Genomic DNA, 21,032 nt, shown 5'->3' with positions numbered 1-21,032 from the left:
CATGAGGGGCTAGCTCAACTTCACTCTCAAGGCAGTTTAGAACTTGGGTTCATTTTGGGGTTCTGCACTCCTAGAATCCCAAGAGGCAAAGTGGCTGTGTGGCTCATAACAGGACTCTCCCGCAGTGACCTACATATGGCCTGGAGGCACGGCTGGTCACACATGGGACCAGCCACCACCTGGGGCTTCCAGAAGAGAAAGATGCTTATCTCTGTGCATCTGTGTCATGACACCCTGGAGTCAGGCCTGGGGCATGACAGGGGTTCTCCTCAGCTCTGTGGTTCTGGTCTCCAACACCTGAGCTGTCCCTGAAGACTGGCTGCTATGCAGATCCCCAGTGGCAAGGGTCCCCTGCCTCACTCCTTCCCAGCCCACCCATCACCCATGCCCAGGAGGCACTTTCATAGTCTTGCTTGGTCCCATTCCAGAAGATGATGGGGCTTGGGGAGGCTATAGGAAGGACAGGCTTAGGGTGTCCCTTGTACTCAGCCCACCTGCTCGAAGCGCCAGCCATCGGACATAGTGGAGACCATCTGTGTGAGTTCCTCCTCCTGGCACTGCAGCACTCGGTACACGTGCTTGGGTGGCACCTGTGGGTAAAACGCTTACATGGAGGGCACTTCTAAGGGCACCAGGCATTCAGCTGCTCCTTCCCCAACATAACCATAGACGGAGGGCAGGAAGGAGTATTAGATAGGAAGGAGGGAACCATGCTCTGAACACCTACTATGTGTCAGATGCTTCTGTGCAGGACTCGCTCCTTCAGAGACCCTTCACACGAACTATGCAATTTTATACTGAGACTCTCAGAGGTTCAGTGACTTGCCTAGGGTCACCAGTTCAAGGGCGGCAAAGCCATGTGTGGAATATGGGTGATTTGAGATGGAAGACAGGAGATGTTCTGGGTTACCAGCACAGTCAGGCTCTCAACTCTTTAGCCCCTGTGGCTAGGAGGTGATGTCTCACCCTGTCCCCCAAAGGCCTGGGGTCTGAGCTTTGAAATGCTAGCCATTTGTGCATATCTACTGGGGGGGGGGGATGCCTAACTCCATGAAGCCGACATTTATTCATCCTGAGCGGCTGGGGATAGGGGAAGGAGCTGTGCTGCTGATACCCTCTGTGAGCAGCAAGGTAGGTAGCTAGGCAACTCTGATCATCTCTGCTTTCTATAGAGAAAAACAAGGGCATAATAACCCTGGGTCACACACAGCAGAAGCCAGGCAGCGGTAGAACCCTAGCAGTGTATATCCAAGCCGGGGCTGTGCTGAGCAGTCTGGAAGGCCCCTCTTGTCAGGCTGATCAGCCTCTCCCTCTCCCTTTAGCTCCTCCCCTCATCCCTCTCCCCCTCCCTCTAGTCCCTCCCCCTCCCCTTCCCTTCATCCCCCATCTCCCTCCACCTGCCCGCCTTCCTCCCTCCAAACCTGGGTCACTGTGTAGTCTTTTTCCTCCATCCTGTCTTTGATGATTCGAATCAGAGGACCGATGTTGTAGAACTCAGCTTCCTCCAGGACCCCTGAGGCACAGATCAGTCCTGTCAGCTTTACTGTCTCCAGGCCCTGTTCTCCTTGTTCCCAGACCTACTTCCTGCTCTGGTCACATGAGCACATAGGGTCCATGAGTCCAAGGGTGAAGAAAGAGGTCCCGGGACTTGCTCAGTGGACAGAGGGGCTGACTAGCATTCACAAAGCCCAGGGTTTGATCCCCAGCCCTGCACAATCCATGAGTGTGCTGAACACTTGTAATCCTAGCACTTGGGAGGTAGAAGCAGGAGGATCAGAAGTTGAAGGACACCCTTGGCTACACAAGGAGTTTGAGGCCGGCCTGGGCTACATGAGACCCAAACAAACAAAAGGTACATTTTTTGCCTTTGGTCCCCATGTAAGAGACTGAGATGTGACTCCTCAGCCAAGCCTGTTTTCCTGGCTGTGATGAGCATGTGACCCAGACTACTTGTTATACCCACTAGTTCACAACCTGGAGCCGTTTGGGGCATCAAGAGAGAAAGCTCACTGGGTCTGTGCCCTAGGATACTACAGGGAGGGCCGGGGCTACCCACTGTGTGCCCTCATTTACTGAACACATGCTAAGTGCCAGGTCTGTGCCAGGAGCCTCATGTCCTTTATGACACTTGTTAGAACTAGAAGTGACTACCTCATGTCCACTGAACAACTGGGGAAACTGAGGCTATGAGAGAGGAAACAGCCTGTCCAAGGTCACATGGTCTGTAAGCCACAGAAATAAAGCTTTGATGATGAGAATCAGAGGACCTCTCCCTGTGGTGGAACTCAGCTTCCTCCCGGACCCCTGGGGCACAGAGCAGTCCTGACATTTTTACTGTCTCCAGGCCCTATTCTTGTCCCCAGACCTACATCCACCTTCAGAGCCTGGGACCTCAGTAGAAGTAAATAAGCTTTTGTGCGTCTCCAGCTACCAGTCGGGAGTCCTGGGTAAAGCTCCATCAGAGGTCCTGGGACACAGGGAAGTGGGTGTCACTGTCTGTGTGTCATAGACTGATCTGAGAGATCAAGCCAGCCACCCCTCCTCCCATGATGACCTGGGAAGAGCTCCGAGGAGTCCAGACTGCAGGAAATCTCTGCAGAGCAGGGGGATACTGGGCTCTCTGGGGTCAGGGACCATCGCAGACTATGTATGTCCTTTCAAAACTTGGCCTTGGAAACCTAACTACCGCATGATGGAGGGGCTCAGCCCTGTGGGAAGTGAAGGGTCATGAGGACGGAAGCCCAGAGAATGAGAGGTCTGACGGAAGAGAGTGACAACCAATGACTCCCGGCCTGTGTGGAGCACATAAGTGGACAGTTGGCAGCTGTGGGAAGGGTCAGGCCAGAAGCCCCCATGCTAGCACACTGACCTTGAATCACAGCCCACAGAGTGGGGCAGGATTGGTGGCCATTGTTAGAGTCCCCTGGACTCTGGTACTTCCTTGCAGCAGCTGAAACAGGGTTGGGGGAGGAGGGGTGGTGCATTCTGATCTCTATCAGAGCTCTACTAATACCTGTCTCAAGGGACAGTCAGCAAGGACCCCTGCCTGAGTGGTAGAAATCTCTCTGGCAGAGAAGAACAGCAAGTTGTGCACCCCAGGCTGGGCAGCTCTGTGCTGTGAGAAACTTCCTTCTACCTCCCCACTGTGTACTGAGTTGGGCACAACTTTTTCTACACCTCACAGAGCCAGAGAGGTTAACTAACATTTCCACTGTGTGATAGTTTGTATATGCTTGGCCCAGAGTGGCACTGTTGGGAAGGGTGGCCTTGTTGGAAAAGGTGTGGCCTTGTGGGCATGGGCTTTAATACCCTTGTCCTAGCTGCCTGGGAAGCCAGTATTCTGTTAGCAGCTTTCAGATAAAGAGCTAGAACTCTCAGCTCCTCCTGCCCCAGGCCTGCCTGGACTCTGCCATGCTCCCTCCTTGATGATAATGAACTGAACCTCTGAACCTGTAAGCCAGCTCCAATTAAATGTCCTTGTAAGATTGCCTTGGTTATGGTGTCTGTTCACAGCAGTAAACCGGAACTAAGACACACTGCCACACCACTTCTTCCTGAGCTCCGTCTCTCCAGATACTCCCCCACCCCATCTGAGGCTATGAGAGTACCAGAGCTCTGAGGAGCTGGAACCGGTAGGCAGGTATTGGCTATGCTGCAGTTGGAGTATGAACCTCCCAGAGGGACCTGCTCCTGACAGGCCCCGCCCACGTGATCTGCTCCCCTTGGACTGCAAGGCAGCTATCAGTAGGCTACAGTAAGCTCTGAGCATGATGTCCTTTGGGGAGCCTTCGGATCACCGTACTCCACTGGGGTCAGCCAGAGAAGACCATTGCCTAGAGCAAGGGCTGTGTAAACACCTACAGGTACACAGGACCCATCTCTTCTGAATGTGGGTCATGATGTGTTTTTTTTTGTTTTGTTTTGTTTTTTTGTAGACACCAAGAGACTCAAAGAAAACTGACATATCTGAGCCAGCCTGACTTGATCCAGAGCTCAGTCAAGTCTGAGGAGAGCTGGTGGTTTGGGGATGAATGCAGTCCCTGCTCTGACCCATTCGCCACTCTGCTTCCACAACAGCTGGGCCCGGCTATGAGTCTTCAGAGGTCTGGGAAAAGCCAAACTTTTACTAGGAATAGCACCCCACCTCCCCAACAAGCCACTGGGCCGTAGAGGCTGCCAGCTTCTAGAATCACAAATTTCACCTACTGGCTGATGGCAAGCCCCTGCTTGGGAGACACAGAATAAGGCAGAGAAAGGAGACATAACTCTTCCTGTGGCGTCACAGGCCACACCTGGCTTGCCAGAAGGCCAAGGAGAGGGGTCATTCATTCCCAAAGGCATCAGATGTTTTGGGACCTTGCTGGTTCCTTTTGACCACTTCCTGTTTCCACATCATTTTCCCAGTGACCACTGGGATCTGTCAGTGTGGCAGAGACCTGGAGAATGGGACTCCACTCTAGGACAGGCAGAAAATAATGGAGAAACATAGATGCTGTCCTGGCTACAAGTGGAGTTTTAGGCCTCCCCTGAAGGCTCTGGTAGGCTGTAGAGAGACCCAGACCAGTGCAATGGACCAACTCACCCTCCTCAGCCATGTCCTTGTCCAGCACCAATTTGCCATGCCTGAGGAAGTTCAATATGGGCCCGAAGTAGGTGGGGTCACGGTCAATGAGGTAGGCCCCGGTCTCATCCTGTGGAGGAGAGGACCACAGGCACTGAGAGGTGTGCAAGCTTCCCCAAATCAGCGCCCCCTCCCCCATATAAGCTCAAGTCACTACAGATTGGAAAATGACTATAGAAGAGAGGAAGCGGAGAGAGATAGAGCAGTAAGGATCTGGGTGCAAACTCTACCTCTGCCTTTTCCGGGCTGTGTGACCTTGAGCCAATCATCTGGTCTCTGGAGCATCTACCCTCCCTTATCCCACCCCCCACCCTGTTATCAGAGGATTAGATGTGAGCATAGAGGGTGACCAGATTTCTGAGTGACCCCCACCTCACTCAGCACAGGACCCAGTGAATTTCCCTCTTAGGAAAGTTTCCCTCTTGGAGGCTGTTCCCCCCAGGCAATCCTACTATCCACTAGATGTTTGCAAGTGTCCAAAAAAGCTACACTCTGATTGGACACTTGCAGCCTGCAGGGACTGGCATCTGTACAACCTAGCACAGAAGACTGAGACATCAAGAAGCAGGGGACTCACCCAAGGACACAGTGTAAGAGGGCCACAGAATGGGGGACAGGGAACTTTGACAAGCTAACTCCAGAGGCCTTGCACATGAGGAGGCCAAAGTCAGAGCAGGGAAGTTCCCTTCTCTTCCCAGGTCACTCCTCCTCCCAGCAGGGTGAGCCCACGAGTGGAATCTCAAAGCCAGTGCTCTTCCCCACATTAAGCTCAGCTCCAAGACACCTAGGCCTTCTCCACCCAGTTCCTTGCACTCTTCAGCTGCCCACACCCCAAGGGCGGGGAGAAGCAGCCGCATCAACTTCTTTAAGAGTCAGCCAGGGCAGTAAGGCAGGCCCGCTTTGTCGGTCCCTCCCCAGCGCTCCTTAGTAAGGAAGCGTCCGGGATCCAGGGCAGCGCTCCACAGCTCCAAATGGCTGCGGCCTGTGCTGTCCCGTTGCCACGGCAATGGGCATAGCTATTCCTCTAGGCTCCGTTTCCTCCCCCTCCTCCTGCCTCGGCTCCCCGCCTCAGAATCCTAGGAAAGCCAGAGGCCGAGGGACGCGCAAGCGGGACAGAAGGGAGAGCGGGGCCAGGTCACCTCCCGTCAGCGGGCTCAAGGCTCACCCTGTCCGATTGCAGCTCTTCGCCTTGGCACAGGCGGCTGAGGAAGGACTTCTGCTCCCGGCACAGCGTCTGGCGGGTGGTCAGGAACACCGTGCCCCCCACATTCAGCCGCACCCACTTGCCCCAGCCGCCCCCAGAGCGGCCGCCCGCCCCCACCGGTGGCGCTGCCTCCCCGGCCTCCATCCTCATCGCCGGCCGCGGTGTCTGCATCCTTCCCTCCACACGCCGCGGGCGGGTACCAGGTGTGGGGCATGCCGGGAGCTGTAGTCTGGAGCCAGGGCTGGGATGCTCTGCGCTTGTCCTGGTGCTGCTCCGACAGCATGTCCCGCCCCACATTACCTTTCTTGGCGATCTATCACTTGGTATCTCCTTGTGGCCAAACTGCTTGGTTTGCAGAAGTCTGGGGCCCTGGAAAAACAGTGATTCCCTCAATTGGCTATTCCCCCCAATTGTTCTCCGTGGTGGTGGTGGTGGGGCAGCTGAGGAATACCTGTCCTGAGAAGAACTTTCTTCCTCCAGAGATTCCTATATTTACCTGAACCTACTTTTAAAAATAGGCACACGTGCCTGTGTGTGAATGAGCATGTGCGTGTGTGCATACCCATGCATGCGCATGTGCGTGTGTTTTACTGGAGTTGGAAACCTGGGCCTCTGGTATGCTAAACTACTGAGCCAAAGCAGCAGTGTTTCTTTTTGTCCTGTGTGTGGTAAAGATCACAGGGATGAAGTCTTTACCTCCTCCTAAATTCTCTGAGGACATGTAGTTGGTTGCTGGCTGTGTGGCTGAAGCTGTGTGAACATACATATTACCCCTTTAAGCTTCCCGAAGCCCTGCTGGATTGTTATCACAAACACAATGGCACAGATGTGGTCACAGAAGTAAAGGGACTGTGTGGTGGATTCCATACTAGAGTCCAGTCCGTTTCCTGTGCGTTTCCCAGGGTTGTTAAGGATCAGGCCAGAGCTCCCACAGTAAGCTCAGTCCTCCTCCACCCAGCCCCCTGCACCTTCCAGTTGCCCACACCCAAGAGCAAGCAGACGCAGACATATCAACTCCTTCCCAATGCTGGAGTCAGTCTGGACGGCAAGGCTTAGGGGGATGAGGGATTGTAAAGACAACCCTGGCTTATAGGGCTTGTTGGGCAGGTCCCGATGGTCCCTGGTCTGCAAGGACGGACAGAGGGGAGGGGTAGATCAAGACAAGAACAAAGTCCAGAGGGGCAGAAGCCAGAGTGCTGTGGACACCAGTCTTGGTGATGAGGAGTCCGCTTAAGGCGTGAACATCCAGAAGGTTAAGTTTAGGTACTGGTTGCCCTGGTGCCACTTGGCTCCCATATATGCTAGAACTGAAGTTTGGGGGTGAGACAACTGGCTGGCACGGGTCTGCTCTGCAAGATGGGAGAAGGGGAGTTTTAGAATAGCCCCCTCCCCCAGGTTTTTGAGAACCCCCCAGTTGCCTCTCCTTGTGGGGAGTGGGGAGTGTGGGGTTTGTGGTAGGACTGGGGAGGCACCAAGGCTCTCAGCAAAGGAGAAATGGGGGCTTGGGGTGGGGTTTGGAGATGGTCACTCTAGCGTTGGCATTTAAGGTGATTACTGGGATGGGAGAATGAGTGGGAAAGGAAAATGGGGGGAGCCTGTTGGAGGGAACATGGTCACTGCTGTTCTCGCCTCACTGTTCAGTGAACTCCTGAGGACAGTTGTTCCTTTTAGGACAACACAGCAGGTACAAAAAGACCTGCCTTAGGGATGGCCTAGTTTCACTTTCTGTTGATGTAATGTTAACATCCTGCCAAAAGCTAATGTAGGAAGAAAACGGTTTATTTGGCTCATATTTCCATAGCCCTTTGTTACAGGAAAGTCTAGGTTGCAGGACCTTGAGGCAGCTAGCCACATCCACAATCAAGAGCAGAGAGAGAATGAATGTACATTTGCAGTCAGCTCACTGTCTCCACTCTTACACAGTCCTGGACCCAAGCCTAGGGGATGGTGCCTCCCACAGTGGGCTGGGTCTTCCCACATCAATTAATGTAATCAAGACAATCTCCTACAGACATGCCCACAGGCCAACCCAATTCAGACAATTCTTCATTAGCTCTCTTCACAGGCGATTCTAAACTGTGTCAAGCTGACCCACCACTGGAGAGGTGAGTGGATCAAATCCTTTGCAAGGATGGAGATCAGGTCTTCTTCCTTTGGGCCACACTTATTTTCTATGGTGTCCTCCAGCCAGGGCCCTATTATAAGTACCTGGCCATAGACACCAAAAGCATCCATCAGAGAGACAAGTTCATTAACCACCGTGTTCTCAAGACCACGCTCTTGGTATTCCGTCATGACAAGGGTGATGGTGGCAGTCACCAGAGCAGCAGGTACAGTTCTCTGAGAGCTTTTCCTGGTTCACATGGGCTGCCATCATTCTGGGACTCTAGGATATGGATCGGACATCTCCATGCCTTTCTCACAGTAAATAAAATGAGGCTCAGGGACTGTGCTGCAGCTGGACGAGGAAGGCTACAGTAGAGAGTGGAGCCAGCTTCAAAGCTTTGTCTCACTGACTCGGAAGGTGTCCCCAACTCCTAAGGCAATCCTGGGGTTTCTTAAGGCCCCACCACAGGTGAGGAGACCACAGTCCACACAATCCAGCTGATCCAAGCAGAACAGGCCAATCGGAGCTCAGCACAGGTCTGGGCATTGTTTGGCTCCAGTCCTGGCTGTGTCGGATGGAGGCTGGCCCAGGACCTTGTGGTTGAATAAGGAGGAAGGCTTGCCTCAAATTTTTCTCCTTTTTCAGAACCCCTACCTCAGACAGAAAAGCTCCTGGGCAGACACCTAAAAGTTCTCCCTCTGTGTTACTGTTTCATTACTGAGATAAATAACCTGAGCACAAGTACTACATAAGCATAAGAACGAGTTATCATGTGTGGCTCAGTTCCCATGGTTTATTGACTGTTGATTTTTAGTTTCCCTTTTTAGGGATATAGTGGAGTGCAGTATTGAGGATTAAACCTAGGGTCTGCTTGCCTTGGCAGTAAAGGAGGAAGAGAGGAGAGAGGGGAGAAGAGAGACAGAAACAGGAGACAGAGAAAGACAAAGACAGAGAGAGAGGGAAAGAGAGAGAGGAGACAGACAGAGAGAAGACAGAGATAGAGAAAGACAGAGAGAGAAGACAGAGACCGAGAAAGAAGACAGAGAGAGGAGACAAAGCATGGCAGAGACAGAGAGAGAAGATAGAGAGAGGAGACAGAGAGAGACAGAGTGAGACAGAGACAGAGAGAGGAGACAGAGAGAAAGGAGACACAGAGAGAGACAGAGACAGAGAGAGGAGACAGAGAGAGACACAGAGAGAGAGGAGACAGACACAGACAGGAGACAGAGACAGAGACACAGAGACAGAGACAGAAACAGAGACGACACAGAAACCAGGAACAAGTTCTACAGTTTGGAGGCATACCCCACAGTGACCCACTTCCTCCATCTAGGCCCTTCCTCTGAGTAGCCCACTCAGGTTGGAACTCACTAGAGAGCTAACCCATTGATAAAATTAGTGGCCCTATATGCTAATCATCCCTATTAATGCCAACAGCTGAGGACCAAGTTATTTCATATGAGCCGGGGAGGGAACATGTCACATCCAAACCACAAGCCATTTGAACCCTCCTCACCAATGACAGTCACAGCCAGAGCCAGTACCAAGATCCAAGGCCCCCAAACAGCCGACAGCTGCCACAATATTCCTTCCATGTCCGTCTGGGCTTGGGTCTGGCCCCTTTTGGGAAAGTAGGACCTATTAGGAGATTTGCCCAACTTAGTCCTCTCCAAAACACTTTCATGTGTTACTGGGTTCACTTACTATATGCCAAGACTCAAACCTGGAGAGGAAGATGTCAGAGGTGGCCCTTGTCTTCCAGGAGGGCTTGCTTGCCTTAGGGAAGGTAGATTTTGAGAGGGTTAGATAAAACCCAGAATCCAGGCAGCCTAACTGTAACCACCCATTGGCATGTCTTTGTGGTTTGTTTATTTGCTTGGGATTTTGGGTACTTTTTCAGAAGATGATTGGGAAACACCCAATGTTCTTCAACATTTTCCAGGATCGTGGCTAAGCCTAAAAACTGTCAACTCTCAAATGCTAGCTGGCTCCACTGCCTCCTGCAGGCCCGTCGGATACTTTGGCGTAGGTCTTGATTCAGTTGAAAGTGAGCGGTCAGAGCGAAGTGCGGGCGTGGAGTCTCCCAGACAAGGATGCCAACCAGCAGTCCAGTGTTGTAGCTTTCCCGCTGGCTGGCCTTGGAAAAGTTGTTTACCCTCTCTGAACCTTATTCCCCCATCTATAAGATGAGACTGACAGTGGCTATGAGGAAGCAGTGAGTCAAAATGCAAGGACTGGAGATGGGTGCTCACTGTGCCACCTACACAGAGGCCAGGGACTACCGGCTTTCATGAAGCCAGCCGGCTATTCTATCAAGATTGTGCTTGAGCCTAAGGCTTGCTTCACTACCATAGGTGAACCATCTTCCGACTCACACTCCCTGCTGGGGTTAGAAGGGAAGGCAGGGAGAGAGGCCACCTCTAAACACCCCAGGACAGAGTGGCTGACACTGCTTACAGTGACCCTCAAGTCACTGTATCAGAGGGACTCAGAATACCCTGGGTTCTCATCTGAGCACATTGTTCGTGGGCTGTCCCGTTTTGAGCCTTCTCCGTTCAGCAGCACCCAGCCTCTGAGTGTCCTGCTTCATCTCTGCTCGCAGCTCTGTGACGAAGCTGTCAATCATTCCGTTCTCCCCACCTCCGAGTTCAGAATGTCAGAACATCCCAGTTAGCTTCAAGTCCTTGTTTGGCTCCTCATGTCACATTCAGTTCCACCCCCGCTTGGGGGCGGGCTCTGCTGCTTATCCTCATGTTACCTGAGGAGAGAATGGGATAGAGAGGGTCAGAGAGCGCATGCGTGGCCGCCTGGCCGCAAGAACTGTTCTTACTGAGCAACAAGCTTCAGAAGTCCAGGGTCCAAACCTGCCCGATGATTCTCTACCCATAATACCTGGTTCGCTAGGTCTGTAGACTCGTCAGACCTCACTTGACACTTTTGGCAATAAGCCATGGTGTTATTACAGTTTCCAACTTCCCAGTGTCCTTACAGGTAGAGAACGTTGACTCCCATCACTGAACCCCTACAGTGTACTGAGCCTGGCTGGGTAAAAGCAACATCCTGGGAGGGTGGGGAGAACAGACTCAGAGGTCTGAATGTTCCTAACAACTCTGTCACCATGTTTTGTTTTGTTTTAAATCTAGAATGTTCTAGAATTTTAGCAGATGTTCACCAAGCCTGTCTCAGGAACAGGGATTTGGTTTCAGAGGAAGTCCAGAGTAAAGTGGAAGTTTCTGGTTGTGTCATGTGATGCAGACTCATGGGCTTTGCTGAAGCTAGACCTGTAGGGAGGACACATGATGTCTGGAGAGAGTGTGAGCAGGACAGCGATGGGGAACTTGCATAGATAGCTGTGCAGCTCTTTGTTGGTCTTGAGTCTTCCCTGCTCTTTGTCGAGGGAGGCATGGCAGAGAACTTCTCCTGGTGTCCTGGCTGGTTCTGGTTGCTCCAGCTGACTTGTGCCGATTTGGCAGAAGCCTGGCAGTTTCTGCTGGATTGCGCCATGGCTTCTGATTTGTATTTGCTACCCTGTTACTACTGAACTGATACTGATATATTATGCTGATACCCTGACAGAGATCGGAATTGCCCCAAAGGACTACTTCTAAACAGGTCCACATGCCCTTGCCCTATTTGCTATCTTTTCTCCCCCACCTTTGGACTGTGAGCTAGAAGGAGGGTTGAAATGTTTGAGAACCCTTAGGAAAAGTAGGCTTTGAAAACTCTAAGCCTACACCAGGGTCGGGGTACAAACCTGTAATCCTACAACTTGGGAGGTGAGGGCAGGAAGATCAGGAGTTAATGGTTAATCTGACTGCATAAGAAGTTTGAGGTCAGACTGGGTTGGGTTGTTAAGTAGTTTGGTAGATAGATAGATAGATAGATAGATAGATAGATAGATAGATAGATAGATAGGTGATTGATTAATTAGGTGAGTCCTCCACCCTCCCCTGAGCTCACATGAAGGGTCCATTACTGTCCCTGAATCTAAGACAAGCCTGTATAACTCCACTTATGTTGTGAGAGGGCAGTCTAAGGTCAGGTATGGTGCCATATGCTTTTAATCCCAGCACTCACTCGGGAGGCAAAGGTGAGAGGATCTCTATGAGTTCAAGGCCAGCCTGGTTTATATATAGCTAGTTCCAGGACAGCCAGGAAAAGAGACCCTGTTTCAAAACAGAAAGAAAGGAGGCAGGGGAGGAGGTAAGGAAGAAGGGAGGAAAGAAGAAGGGAGAGAGGAAGAGGAGGGAGAGAAAGGGAAGAATGGAAAGGAGGGAGGAAGGGAAGAAGGCAAACAAGTCTGCTCACACTTCTCAGAGACCTACCTGGTAAAGCTGAAGCAGCTGGGCTCCAATGGGACAGCCCAGGCCTGGGAGCTGCTCCCTTCAGCCAGCAGGGGGCGCTCATCAGCCTCCTCCGTCCTGAGGATAAGGAAGGCACACTCCACCTGTTCCAGTTCCTCTGTGTTCTAGGTTGTTGGGGTTTTTCAGAAGCAGGACTCATGGACCTAATCTATGACCAGCAGCTTGTTTGTCTCAATGTCACAGCGTGTATCCCTCTGAATCCCAGCTCTGGCCGCCCCCTCCAGACACATGGTGGGTGATCACTTTCATCCCAGTCCAGCAGGTAGCAGCAGCTGGTGGTTGTCAAGGAAGGGTGCAGAGGGAAGGCCATGCTCTGTCCTGGGCCTGGACTCACTTGTGACCTCCCTCTACTGAGTCAGTTTCTGCTGTCCGCTAAGGATTCAAGCAGAAGAAAGGAAGGGCAGAGAAGGCCTCCTTTGCCCAGAGCCTCTTCTGGTAGGACTTTCTTGTGACCAGAACATGTGACTCAAGCCGGCTAGTTTTGCTTTCTGGTGAGTAGGTGTGGGTAGTGGTGGAGGGGTGTCCTTTAGAGCCCTCACTACTGGGAGTGGTTTACAGTGCAGCTGGCACCAGCTGATTGGTCCTTGGATACTGCTCAAGGAACAACACTGGAGAGCAGCGGTTCTTAACCTGTGGGTCGTGACCCCTCAAGGGGGTGTCTAGCAACCCTTTCTCATGGGTCGCCCAAGCCCATTGGAAAACACAGATATTTACATTACGATTCCTATAGTAACAAAATTACAGTCATGGAGTAGCCACAAAGATAATTTTATGGTTGGGGGTCACCACAACATGAAGAACTGTATTAAAGGGTCACAGCATTTGGGAGGCTGAGAACCATTGAGCATCACCCAAAGCGGAGCCCTCGTTTTACAAAGCTCTTCCGGAGAACCCATCCCTCCAACCACCTCCTTAGCTAGCTCCGGGAATGCCTGTGGACAGTCTGCACCCGCCTTCCCCCTCCCCAAGCATCTCTTCTGACCTGTTTGGCTTACCGGCTTTTCCAACCTTCCTCCAACCCCCATCCTGTGAGCCTGTCGTATCCAGGACACAATACTCAGCCCAGGTCTGCAGGAAGCCCCTTTGATGAGAGAGGGAAACATACTCAAGTGCACCCAGACCACAGCCACAGCCTGTAAAGACTGTCTGTCCTCCAGATGTTCTGGGCCTCTGTCTGTCTGTTTCTGGGCTGGGCTCCCAAGCTGAATCCTTAACCACTTGTATTGTGAGAACAGCTTTAGATGGTCTCTGTACCTTGTTTTCGGGATGTGGATCCAGTTAGCAGCCTCAGTGGAGATGGAATCAAAAGAGCTGTGTGAACAACAACAACAACAAGAACAAAACAACAACAAAAACCAAAATAAAAAAAAAATCAAAGCATTTTATCTTCAGGCTGAAAGAAACGTCACAAAAATTATACCCCCCCATCACTAAATGCTGATGCGTCATTACCTCTGTTTATCTCCCTACCCTCATTTCTGCTTTTTCTTGCTTTCTAAACAGTTTTTTTAAATATTTATTCATCTATTATATATAAATACACTGTAGCTGTCTTCAGAAGAGGGCATCGGATCTCTTTACAGATGGTTGTGAGCCACCATGTGGTTGCTGGGAACTGAACTCAGGACCTCTGGAAGAGCAGTCAGTGCTCTAACCACTGAGCCGTCTCTCCAGCCCCTCTAAACAGTTTTTTTTTTGTTTGTTTGTTTTTTGTTTTGTTTTGTTTTACAAGCTGTAGTTAATGGCTTCTCCCTCCTAAACCCAGCAAAGGTCTCTAATACCAGGGTTTTGCCCCCGTAACCACAGTATGGGATCAGTGTAGGATCCTGGGAGGGGGTGGGGCTGAGCCTGATATACTACTATAGTCTCTCTAAAGATTTCCTCAAACTTCCATCTAATGTCCTGACTAAAGAAAAAACATGTAAAACTGAAACAAATAAAAAAAAAAAAAAACAAACCAAAAGATTTTGCAGCCAAGACACCTTGTACTTGGTCTGTCAGCGCCCTGCTCTGTGCCTGTCTTCACCTCTACTATGTAGCCCAGCCCAGCCTGGAACTCAAGATCCTCTTGCCTCGGCCTTGTGCATGCTCGAAGCACAGGTCTTCCACCACGTTCAGCCTCTCTGCCGTGGCTCCTCTGTCTTGTGGTTTTGAAGCCTGAAGGTGATCTGTATAGCATCCCCTTCCCAGCGGCTCTGCCTGATCTTCTCCCTCACAGTGAGGTTTGCCGTGGGTTGTTGGCTCGGTTCTTCTGGGCACCCCATCCTTGTCGAGGTGGTGAACGTAGGTTTCTGAGCAATGCACTCTCTGCTCCTTTCAGAATGAATCGTCTGTTGAGGAGACAGGAGAGGACATGTTGGTTCTCATCTCCTCCAGCTAATTTATCTCATCATGAATCTCAGTATTCATTGATTAATCCCATGTGAAATAATCAACTGTGTCAACGGCCAAGCTCTGATTTTGTAACTCCATCACTGCTTCTGTATTCACTGGGTGTCTGTCGTCTATTGGATTGCTGCCCTTGGCTTTCTGAATTAAAACTAATTAATATCAGCATAGACTATTAATACTAATAGAATACAGGTTATTAATTAATACAGACATTAAGTAGTATCGATACAGACTATTAGGGTCTTTACTCTTTGGGTTGTAATACGTCACTATTGTTACGTTTATGCTCAAACTAAGATTTGATTAATGGAGACATCTTCACGGTTTCTGTGTCTTTTTGTCTTTAATAAGTCTGGACATGGACATGTGAATCAGTTGGTAGAGTGCTTGCCTATCGCACACGAAGCCCCAGAGTCCGTCTCTAGCCAGCATCAGGCAGCACTTGGAAGGTTGAGGCAGTAGAACCAGAAACTAAAAGTCATGTATCAGCTAAATTGAGAGTTCGAGGACAGCCCAGCTGGGTGAAACCCTCTCTAAAGAACAAACAAACACACCAAAAGAAAGAAAGGAAAAGAGGAAATTAAATGAATTAACACTTAATCTTTTTAAGATTATAAAATACACAAAACATGAAACTAAATGAGAAGAGATTTTTTTAGACCAATGTTCAGTGGCCTCAAGTCATATCTCTGACGTCATCCCTACCTAATGACGTCATTATTCTACCATCACCACCATTGCTATCTCTGCCAAGATCCCCATCACAATCATCTCCACCCTACACCCCCACCATCCCCACGACCCCCACACCCCCACATCCCTACACCCCCACCACCCCCACACCCCCACCATCCCCACACCCTCACCACCCCCACACCCCCACCATCCCCACACCCCCACATTCCCCACACCCCCACATCCCTACACCCCCACCATCCTCACACCCCCACCACCCCCACACCCCCACATTCCCCACACCCCCACCACCCCCACACCCCCACATTCCCCACACCCCCACCATCCCCACACCCCCACATTCCCCACACCCCCACATCCCTACACCCCCACCACCCTCACACCCCCACCACCCCCACACCCCCACCATCCCCACACCCCCACCATCCTCACACCCTCACCATCCTCACACCCCCACCACCCCCACATCCTCACTATCTTCACACCCCCACCACCCCCACACCCCCACCATCCCCACACCCCCACATTCCCCACACCCCCACATTCCCCACACCCCCACATCCCTACACCCCCACCACCCCCACACCCCCACCACCCCCACACCCCCACCACCCCCACACCCCCACATCCCTACACCCCCACCATCCTCACACCCCCACCACCCCCACACCCCCACCATCCCCACACCCCCACCATCCTCACACCCCCACCATCCCCACACCCCCACCACCCCCACACCCCCACATCCCTACACCCCCACCATCCTCACACCCCCACCACCCCCACACCCCCACCATCCCCACACCCCCACCATCCTCACACCCTCACCATCCTCACACCCCCACCACCCCCACATCCTCACTATCTTCACACCCCCACCACCCCCACACCCCCACCACCCCCACACCCCCACATTCCCCACACCCCCACCACCCCCACACCCCCACCATCCCCACACCCTCACCACCCCCACACCCCCACCATCCCCACACCCTCACCATCCTCACACCCCCACCACCCCCACATCCTCACTATCTTCACACCCCCACCACCCCCACATCCTCACTATCTTCACACCCCCACCATCCCCACATCCCCACATTCCCACCATTCCCACATCACCACCATCTCCACATCCCCAGACCCCCTCCATCCCCATATCCCTACCATCCTCACAAACCCTACTTTCATCATCACCACTACCATCTCCACCATTACCACAGTCCTCCCCATCCCCACCATCCCCACTATCCCCATCCTTCTTATCTTTAACACTATTAGCACTGCCCATCCCAGAACTTTTTCCCTTTCTAAAACTAGAGCTTGGTATCCTCACATAACAGCCCTCTCCTCCTCTGGGCTCAAAGTTCCATCCTCAGCACACCAAGTAGACGCACCAGCACCAGCACCACCAAAATGGTAAGTGCATAAGTGTTCACTATCCTTTCTTCCTGCTCAGCAGGAACCAGGCAGCAACCAGGGTCTTTGCACGGATAACACAGTTTAAGCGCATGCCTGGGCAGGTTCACCACACTGAGGTCATTGCCCGCCGTGGGCTCTTAGTGAACAGTGCGAGAGTTAGGGAGATAACATGTAGCTGGTCTCACATGTGGTTGCACATAGACCCACGCACACACCCACACTTGGATGCATGCATGCACACATATGTGCTTGTATACATTTCTCTCTCCTTCCCCTCAGAACCTTGACACTTCTAACTCTGACCCAACATGGTGAGCTCATTCTCCCTTCCCTCCCCACACCTTGTTTCCTCTCTCTAGCAAAGAAAATATTGGTTCCTGGCTTGTTTTGCCTTTCGTCAGAAGACATACAGTCCTAACAGCCACATAGCACATCAAATATTGCCTAGATGGGCTGAAGTGCTAAGAGAACAGAAGGCTCCTTCTCCTTGGGTCCCATTGGTGGTCTCTATCTGAATTACAGCTGTATTAGCTTGCTGTTGATAGTGCTGTGTTCTGTTCTCTTTATCATGGTTTATTGATTGATTGATTATTTTTGGTTTGCTTTGGTTTGCATGTAAAAAAAAAATTACAAGCAGCAAAATAGGGAAGTGCCTCCCCCTGCACGCCGTCAGTCCTGATGTCTCCTCGTATCCCCACTGGTGGTCAACCTTGTTCCTTTCTGAGTTATTCTTTGGCGTGACATTTTACAGGAATGAGTAAGTCCTTTCTGTACTGGTTTTCTTGTACAGTAGGCGACTGCAGTGTGCAAGGTCTTTACCACTTTCTGTTTTTCACTTAACGCTTTGTCTTAGACTTCATGTTGAAGTTTTGATAGGCTTTGTTTACTTCCTGTTCTGATCTTCCTTTCCTTTTAAACATGTTTATTATTATTTATATTTATTATTATTATTATTATTATTATTATTATTATTATTAATTAATATTGTAGGGGGGTCAGGCTTATACAGAAAGTATTTTTTAACTTGATGAGCGATCTAACTGGCATCTTTCCGACTGTCTGTCTGTCTGGGGCTAGAGACAGCTTAGAACTTAGGAGTACTCACTACTCTTCCAGAGGACCCCAGTTCACTTTCTAGCCCCAGCTCATGGGATCCAACAACCCCTTCTGTCCTCAGAGGAGCTCCTGCATATATGTGGCATACGTACACAAAAATTAAATTTTCAATCATAAAAATATAAGTAAAACAAGGTCTTGCTATGTAGCCCACGCTGGCTTCAAACTCTGTCTTCCTGCCTCAGCTTCCTAAGTACTGGGACTGCAGTTTACCAAGTCCTCCACACCCACCACACCCACCACACCCAGCACACCCAGCACACCACCATACCCTAGTACCAGTTAATAAGTTAATCATCATTAAAACTCAGGTTTTCTCTCCCTGCTGTTCTCTATCATTTGAGTGTCTATAGAATATTGATTTGCATAGGTCAATTTTATAGAGGACTGATTTATTGTTCAGGTAACTCTCATTCTTAGTATACTGTAGAACTCCAAGTGCTATTACCTGAAAAGAAAAGAAAGGAATAGCTTTTCTTCTGTCTTTCAGATTTTAATTTGTTTGTCCTTGGCTGGCCTGAAAATCACCATTCTCCTGCTTCAGCCATTGGAAATGACAGGCATGTATCACCAAGCTTGACCAGTAATTAATATTTTAGAAACTGCTTATTTTATTGTCTGTCTGTCTATCATCTATCCATCATCCATCCATCTATCCGTCCGTCTATCTATCTATCTATCTATCTATCTATCTATCTATCTATCTATCTATCTATCTACCTACCTATCTACCTATCTACCTATCTATCGACAGGGTTTCTGTGTGGCCCTGATTGTTCTGGATCTTACTCTATAGACCAGACTGGTCTAAAATGCCTCTGCCTCCTGAGTTCTAGGATTAAACCACTGCTGGCTGAAAATTTTGATGCTTAAAAGAACAAAGCTTCTAGTTACCTGGACAGCTTGATCCTTTCCCTTGGTGACTCCACCCTCCCCTGTACTTACTGGCTAAGCTGCTTCCAGAGGTGCCAAGGCTCCTCTGTGCCTTCTTGCTTCCATTTCTCAGAAGAAAGGCTGAGGTCCAGGAAGGCAGCTTCTGGGCAAGGCCAACAGTGCCTGGCCCAAGGCAGTGATCCATGGGTCAGCTCTCTGGTCAGCGGGTGCTTTGGACCATGACCCTTAGTGGCAATGGTCCAGAGAATTGGAACATTCTGATGCAGCTGGTTAGAGCGGGCTGGGAAAGGATTCAGTGTGGTGGGGGTGCTCGGCAAATATTTGTCAAGTAGACAAAACTCTGGTCAGTGCTGGTGTTGCAAGTTCCTCCCTGGCTCCCACAGAGTGGGGGCGGGAAGGGAGCATGTAGCCTGAGGAGGGCCCTGAGGTAGGCAGTCAATTATTCTAGGGGTTCAGTCTCAAGCATGGCAGAGCTGAGGGTGGCCCTCCGTCATAGGCAGGGCAGAGCTCAGAGGTGGCCCTGGAAAACACCAGCTAAGTTCAGGTTTTTCTCAGTATCTGCTTCAATTGCCACAGACGTTCCTAGGACAGAAAACCTCAGCTGGGCCAGCCACGGTTTCCTTGCTGGAGTTTGGGCCGGGGTCCAGAGTTTCTGGTTGAAAACCCACCACTCAAGCCTTCCTGGGAGCCGCAGAAGCTCTCTGCCATATTCCGTGCATGTAGTGCACACGTTTCTGTTCTCTTGATCTCTAGACATGAAAAACAAAAACAGAAACACTGCAGGCATGGTGCTCTGAAGAGACTCAGGCCCCGAGAGACCCCTGCACTGCAGGTTTAGTCTCCAATTAGGCTCCCTTCAGGTTAACTGTACGCACTTAGGCAAATCTCTCCGCCTCTCTGAGCTTGTTTTGGTTTCTTCCTCTCATAAACACAGCAGATCGTTTCACGGCGCTCTTTACTGTCTGGAAAGCAACAGAAAGTTTTGGGTTCTTCCCTTGGTTTGGAAACTCTTGAAGCCAGGACATAATTCTTGTATTCATTATTTTCTCTCTCCCAATGCCAGAGAAAACTTAACATGCCTAACTACTAAAAATATCCTAAAATTAACACTGTTGGGGCTGGCAAGATGGCTCTGTGGAAAAAAAGAGCTTGCGGCCAAGTTGGGTGACATGAGTTCAATCCCCAGGACTGGGAAAGCGAGCACTGAGTCCCAAAAGTTGCCTTCTAATATTACATGAGCATTTCTGAGGACACACACACACACACACACACACACACACACACACAAACACACACACGGGGATTGTGTAAAAATGTAAAAAAAATACAAAGCAAGTAAATAAAAAGTGAAAACAACAACCCAGACACTAGTAGTTGATGTTCACCGTGTCTAGCATCAATCTGAAGTGTCTCTGTAGATTATGTCAGTTTTCCTCTCCTAGTGCTTAAGGAATGAGGCCAACTTAAAAGCAGAAACCAAAGCCTGGGGAGTCTCTGCTTCAGGCCAGTAGTTGGCCAGGCAGCCCCTGTCAGGAGGACAAGCATAAGGGTCATGTCTCTCCCAGAACAGACACCTCCAGGGAGACAAAACAAGGCTTTCCTGAGCCCGGAAAGAAGGGAACTCAGTCAGGAACTCGATGTGAAACTTGGAGACTTCACATCAGCTGAGGGACTGACGGTGTCTCCAGCTATGCTGTTCCTGCCTGCTGATGTCAAATGTCTTTTGCTTGTGGGGCAGCATTTCCTCCTTGGAGTGTTTTAGTCAGTTGACATCCAGTGGGCAGATCCTAAAGCACTGCTGAGTGTCCCATGGATACAGGATGTCCTCAGAGCAGAGTTGTCCAGCTTAAAGCTGGCGGTGCAAGACTAAGAAGTCCTAGACCAAGGAGGGAGCATCTGCCATGGCTCTGACCTAGGTTCCTGTTTACCTCCTCTCTTCTGAAGCAACCTGGCTTTCCCCTTTATACAGCATGAAGACAGGGCCTCCAGGAGACAGGGGCTTTCAACAGAGCTCTTGGTGGTGGTGGCTAGAAGCCATGCTGTTGGCTCCTCCCTCTCCCATGGTTGTAAGAGGGAGAGGGAGCTCAGAGTAGGACACTGGGCCTGGATCCTTGCTTTGCTGGAAGCACACCATGGTTAGGTACTGTCTTGTTCCGGTTTATTCCCAGAAGATAAAAATAAGCAATGCCACTTCCAAGGCCCCAGTAACAACCGACG

General features: G+C 50.7%; 2 protein-coding genes across 20 annotated transcripts in view; both read right to left on the bottom strand.

Moving 5' to 3' along the window:
* Kctd17 (potassium channel tetramerization domain containing 17) overlaps positions 1-6,158 on the bottom strand; it is a 30,103-nt gene extending 23,945 nt beyond the window's left edge. For 12 of the 14 annotated variants that reach the window (XR_015623957.1, XR_015623958.1, XM_087556873.1 and 9 more), the window contains exons 1-4: positions 5,787-6,158; positions 4,583-4,691; positions 1,422-1,513; positions 495-590 (exon numbers count right to left, since the gene is read on the bottom strand). Coding sequence is in view for 12 of the 14 variants with exons in the window: in XM_087556873.1 (XP_087412999.1) it covers positions 495-590; positions 1,422-1,513; positions 4,583-4,691; positions 5,787-6,122 (633 nt within the window). In the remaining 2 variants the exon portion in view is untranslated. 14 annotated transcript variants of the gene reach the window in all.
* Positions 6,159-8,583: 2,425 nt separating this feature from the next.
* On the bottom strand, positions 8,584-19,925 carry LOC120093822 (uncharacterized). 6 transcript variants are annotated; one of them, XR_015624879.1, is made up of 6 exons: positions 18,867-19,925; positions 14,369-14,626; positions 13,551-13,607; positions 13,279-13,377; positions 12,258-12,444; positions 8,584-10,690 (listed from the first exon to the last, which is right to left on the bottom strand). XR_015624879.1 is itself a non-coding variant. In XM_087559549.1 (6 exons), the coding sequence occupies exons 2-6, from the start codon at positions 14,473-14,475 to the stop codon at positions 10,629-10,631; spliced, it is 408 nt and encodes a 135-aa protein (XP_087415675.1). In that variant the 5' UTR covers positions 14,476-14,626; positions 18,867-19,925; the 3' UTR covers positions 8,584-10,628. The 6 variants fall into 6 exon arrangements, 1 of the variants encoding a protein (XP_087415675.1); XR_015624878.1 differs by having other exon boundaries at positions 12,258-12,668; positions 13,292-13,377; XR_015624877.1 differs by having other exon boundaries at positions 13,292-13,377.
* Positions 19,926-21,032: the final 1,107 nt, after the last annotated feature.

This window comes from Rattus norvegicus, chromosome 7 (assembly GCF_021556685.1).
Source record: "Rattus norvegicus strain SHRSP/BbbUtx chromosome 7, alternate assembly SHRSP_T2T, whole genome shotgun sequence".
In the NCBI taxonomy this organism is placed as follows: Eukaryota; Metazoa; Chordata; class Mammalia; order Rodentia; family Muridae; genus Rattus; species Rattus norvegicus.
The sequence above is the reverse complement of the archived record's forward strand: the minus strand, read 5'-3'. Positions and strand labels throughout refer to the sequence as shown.